Source organism: Triticum urartu, chromosome 1 (assembly GCF_003073215.2).
Source record: "Triticum urartu cultivar G1812 chromosome 1, Tu2.1, whole genome shotgun sequence".
NCBI lineage: Eukaryota > Viridiplantae > Streptophyta > Magnoliopsida > Poales > Poaceae > Triticum > Triticum urartu.
In genome coordinates, this window is record NC_053022.1 from 30,405,275 (window position 1) to 30,410,727 (window position 5,453).

At 48.9% G+C, this 5,453-nt stretch overlaps 1 protein-coding gene across 2 annotated transcripts; it reads right to left on the minus strand.

The window, feature by feature from the left end:
- Window positions 1-325: 325 nt before the first annotated feature.
- On the minus strand, window positions 326-4,245 carry LOC125544557 (protein-tyrosine-phosphatase MKP1-like). 2 transcript variants are annotated; one of them, XM_048708295.1, is made up of 4 exons: window positions 4,086-4,245; window positions 2,453-3,980; window positions 1,744-2,344; window positions 326-950 (listed from the first exon to the last, which is right to left on the minus strand). In XM_048708295.1, exons 2-4 carry the CDS (start codon window positions 3,946-3,948, stop codon window positions 897-899), a joined length of 2,151 nt encoding a protein of 716 aa, XP_048564252.1. In that variant the 5' UTR covers window positions 3,949-3,980; window positions 4,086-4,245; the 3' UTR covers window positions 326-896. The 2 variants fall into 2 exon arrangements, with proteins under 2 accessions (XP_048564252.1, XP_048564246.1); XM_048708289.1 differs by having other exon boundaries at window positions 1,744-3,980.
- Between the last annotated feature and the right edge of the window lie 1,208 nt (window positions 4,246-5,453).

Genomic DNA, 5,453 nt, shown 5'->3' on the forward strand with positions numbered 1-5,453 from the left:
TTTGGTTTTCTTGGAATTGCATGGCAGCACATGTTTTGAATTGCTTTAATTTACATGAACTATGTTCCTAAAATAAATACTAAAAATGTTCCCGAACCAGCGTTTGCTTTGCTTTCCCAATTTTAATGTCGTCTCCAACCTCCACATTATCCCATTTTACCACACGGAAGAAGGCTTCTGAAAAGCACAAACAAATTCACGCTCTGTCTGTCATTAACAAATTGAAGAAGAAAAAAACTGAATAGCAATTGAAAGGATCAGCACACAAATTATGTGCTGAGTGTCCTTGGAATATTGGCTGCATGAATTTGACAAGGACAAGCAATAACAAAATTAAATGGCAATTTCTTGGAAACAGGGAACTTTGTATGAGATAGCAAGTATGAATATGACCAGAGTCTGGAAGTACATTGCTAATACGACATGAGCAGGACAGCAAATAGCCGGGTTCAAGGTTAAAAGTTAAGACCAGCAGAGACACCTGTAGGCCAAGAGGATTACAAATCTGTTCTACCCTGAGATGTACATGATTTTCAGGGGGTAAAAACGACACCATCGATCTCCCGGCCTATGGGCTTACATTACAGTGAAGCAGATAATATACACCCGGTTGCGCCAAAACCGAATCTCTGTGTGTTAATTCACACAGATACAACGCTCTGGCAGCCTCCTGCCATTTTGACACAAACAAGTCTGAAAAAAAAAGGCACAAATTGCCAATCCATCTGTTCTACTAAAATGGAATCTGTAGCCTATATGTTCAGGAGGGAACGGTTGTCACGGCTTATACCTCGCCTGACAGTCGCCACTACATGGAGCGATGCTGGAGGAAATGCCTTCATTGAATTGATAGTTTGCGGCTGTTTGTTAAGCTAGTAGAATACCCTGACCTACTGTTAACGAGCATCCAGCACCTCCAAAAGATTCTCGGTTTCATGCTCCTTGAAAACCTGTATTGTTTAAAGATCAACAGGGGTTATAACCAGCTAATTACACATACCAGCTACAGAAGTAAACTGACGGGACTTCCCTTGCTAACCATAAGTCTATTCATATATGAGGTTGTGAAGTTTGTGATCCATAACATATATGAACATACCGAACATCTATGTCTAGTGATTACTTCCGATAAAAGATAGCTTCAAAAAGACATTAGCATGGTGTACGTGTCTTAAACGAAAAACAGTTTGACTTTCTGATTCAAGTATCTGGATGACACAGCATTCAAAGATCAATAAGGTGGTGGAACTAGCGGTATTACCGGTTACCAAGGGTTGGAATACAAAATGTACGTATTAATGCAATTTGTAATGATTATAGAATTACATTTCTGCAATGTGCCATGTAATGATTTGCCTATGTACAATCATACTACACAATAATAGGATAAAATATGGTCTGTTTTCCCAAATTAAAAAACATCAATGCTACTATCAATAATCACAAAGGATGAGGGGCTCAAGATAGGAGAACAATGAGCAATGATCCATAGTAAATGTTGGATTCCTATAGACCGGGATTAAACTAAATATTGTCACTTGCCAAAAGTTTGGCAGTTGTGAAAACATATCCGAGCATGTTGTCACTAAATAGCCAGTCATCTAAGACTAGGACCTAAAAACTAAAAATGTAGTCCTCTATCTGCTACACAATTTACAAATATCAAGTGGTACCTACATACAAGGTTAACAAGCAGACCAGAATACACAAAATAAATATGTGTAGTATGCAGTATGCACGCACCTTAACAGGAAGAGTATTGCTGAACCCCTTCTGATTAAGAAAATCACCAGCAACTTGCTGCCAATCAATACTTTCAACACCTTTACTACACTCATATTCACCTCCTACCCATACGCATACCGTTTTAACTGCTTCTGCACTTCTGCTGGCATTAGGAGCAACAAAAATAAAAACTGTTTTTGGGTCAAGATCCTTGCGAGCGAATGCAGTCAGCTTCTCCATGCAGGGCCATCGGTAGACTAGTAGTTGAACATAATTACAGGCCTCTGAGTTAGTATGCTCAATTAATATGGTCTCACCGTGGACAGTAGCCTCTGAGTTGCTGTCAGTTGCTGTTGAACTAGTTCCGGTGCATTTCTCTGGGCAAGAAACACCAGTAAGCTGTTTCACACCATTGGTATTACTCTTATCCGTGGCTTCCTCTGCTTTGTGAATAGATGGTGCCCTTGGTGGCAATACTAGCTCCTTTGGGAGTGATGGCAGCTTCAGACCTGAAAATCCTCCTCTTCTTTCTGCTATAGATGAGACCTTGGACGGAGAGCGTATTGATCCCAGGACGGGCTTCGAATGTTCCGCATTAGATGACTGGCGAAGAGGAGACCTAGATGGTGGCACCAAAGCGTGTGGCAAATTAGATGAAGCAGGTGAAAGACCAAGTGACGGTGGGGAGCTAGTTGAAGGTGACAGGGAGGGTGAGTCTGAACTGTACTTTGAACTAATGGTTGAATCTGATGATAAAGAGCTCGGAGAAAGGAAAGGCGGTGATATTGATGCCTCTGCAGTCAAGTGCTGTACCCGTGGATCCAAATCCCTTATCAGAGCAGAATCTGAATAAACTCGAGATAGTGATCTCGAGATAAACTTGCGCCTTAGTAAACTCCAGCTACTTTCTCTCGCTGGAAGATGGGTCTCATCTTCAGTACCAGAAGACGAGAATGCTGGAACAACACCCCCAGCTATCGCTTTCTGGACGAGCTCAAAATCAGAATCATAAGATTCCACTCTCCGGCTTCCCACGCCAGTCCTGGATGGCGAATCGATCTGCTCCTTGCCAAGCTTCATTTTGCTGTCTGAATTAATAGGTGCACTGGAAAAGGCGTCCCAAAATTCAGGTTGCTCCAACCCTTCTCTGACAACTTTGATCTGCCCCTGCACCTTCTCATACCTCACCACCTGAAAAGCTGCCGCTCTCGCATCCTTCTCCATTACTGTATCACATTTGATTCCAACCCAAACATAAATCGACGAGAGCACATGAACTATGAATGCACCCCTAGAGTCGAGGGCGGCAGGCGAGGGCTCATTCAGCATTTTGGGCACTAGATGCAGTGGAGCGTATGGGGAGTGAGGTGCCAACCGATACATCCTGAGCACTGAGTTTGGGGACAGAGGAATGGCATGCACCCGCTTCTGGCACTGAAGCAGCTGGCAGGCAAACCCCATGTTCGGATTCGCGATCCCCCTGGCAGCCTTCACAAACTGGAATGCGTCATCGAAGCTCTGCCCTTCCCTCCACATCAAATACGCTATCACCAGCGATGTCGAGCGCGACACCCCCTGGCAGCAATGCACGAACACACGCCCGGCCTGCTCCCTCACGTCCTCGAAGTAATCAAACACGTCGTAGAGGATGCTGGTGATGTCCTCGGTGGGGCTGTCCTGCAGCCAGAGCGTGCGGTAGACGAGGTCCGACTTGAAGTACTCCGGGCAGACGAAGCCGACGCAGTTGAGGACGTGGGTGATGCCGTTCTTGCGCAGGATGTCGCGGTTCTTGGCGACGGCGTCGCCGCCAAGGTAGACGTGCTCGGCCACCTTGGAGCACTCCTTGTCGAAGAAGGCGATCTGGTCCTTGCGGCCCTGCGAGCGGAGGGTGGAGAGGTCGAGCCGGAGGCCCTCGCCGGGCTTGGCGGAGCCCGGGCCGCCGCCGCCGCCGCCCGCCTTGGAGGCGCCCGGGGTGGTGGGGTTGGGCCACTCGCCCACGTCGTCGGAGCCCGCCTTGGGCCACTCGTCCAGGCTGCGGCGGGTGATGGCGAGCGGCTGCAGCGGCGGGAGGCAGGCCCGGCCTTTCGACCGCGGGGTGAGCGGCGGGGGCCCCATCCGGGGCGGGAGCGGCGCCGCCTCCGGCCCCGCCTCGGCGGCCCGGGGCGCCGACCACGACGCGGAGCGCCAGAACTTGCGCCCGCCGCCGTCGTCGGGGTTGGCCATGGGCCGCGAATCCCGCGCGCCCCCACGCCCACCTGCGCCGACCAAACCACAAGATTCAAACACCATTATTCCCCATCCCCCCACCCCCAAGAACCAAGAACCAAAATTTTCCCAAACAAATCCGGAGAAACGCGCACCTGATCCAGGAACACACCGCCCGCGCCGCAAATCGGGAGCGCCCCGCGCGGATCCTCGGCGGGCCGGAGCGCGCGGGGGCGGGCAGGAGCAGATCGGGAGATCGGGCGGCGCCGGTCTCGGGGGAGGGGAAGGTGGAAGGAGGGCGAGAGAAGAAGGCCAGAAGCTAAAGTGGGTGAGGGTTTTGAGGAGGAGGGCGTCGGATGCGCCTGGAGATCCGTGCGGGGAGACGATCGGACGGTGGCGAGTGCGTGGGGTGGGCCCCGGGTTTGACGGGAGTGGTCGTGTTGACTGGCCTCGACGCGAGAGGGGAACGGGACAAGTTGGGCTGCCCCCCTTTGGACAAAATGTTAGGTGCACCTGCTCTTTGGCAATGGCAACGGGGAACGGCTAATTTGTAGCATTAGTGGCCAAACTTTTTGCCCCCCTAGAGTAGAAAGGAGGGCGGAAAGCCGGAAATCGGGATGGAAGGGCGGTCCAAACGGATGAAATTATGTACCGACGTATTAGAAGAGGAAGGCGTACAGCCGGAAATCGGGATGAAAGGGCGGTTGAAACCGATGAAATTAAGTACCGGCATATTAGGAGAGGAAGGCGAAAGCCGGAAATCGGGATGAAAGGACGGTGGAAACCGGCAAAATTAAGTGATGGCGCGGTGTCGACTCGAGGTATTTGGAATTTGTCCCCCAAGAATAAAAAGGGGGGTGTGTAGTCGGGAACCGGATGAAAACCAACGAAATTAAGTGTTGCCACGTTATGAAAGGAAGGCACGGTGCCGAAAATGTGCACAAAGGTTCAACGATCAAAGACCTCACATGGTGTGGACACAAAGCCATTTGTCATGTAATATCGCAACTGTTTTACTCCCTCTATAAAGAAATATAAGAGCGTTTAGATCACTTATATTTATTTGCAGAGAGAGTACCATACAAGTATGGTCAAAATTGATAGTATCATGAACGAAAGTAAGACAGAAAGCCAAAAATCGGGACAAAAATGTGGTGGAAACGGGCGATATTAAGTACTGGCACTACAGAAGGAAGGCATGTAAAGCCAAAAATACGCATAGAGGTTTAATTATGAAGGACCTCACATGGTGTCGACATGCGCCATTTCTCACGTAATATCACAAGCGTTTTTATCATACAAATACTGTGAATTAGTCAAATCACAACTGTAAGGAAGGCACAAAGCCAGAATTCGAGATGAAAGCACGGTGGAAAATAGACGAAATTAAGTACCGAACCACACTACGAGAGGAAGACATAAAGCTAGAAACATGCACAGAGGTTTGGCAATGAAAGACCTCACGCGGTGTGGACGATATCACAATCGTTTTATCTTACAAGTACAATGAACTGAACGGAAGG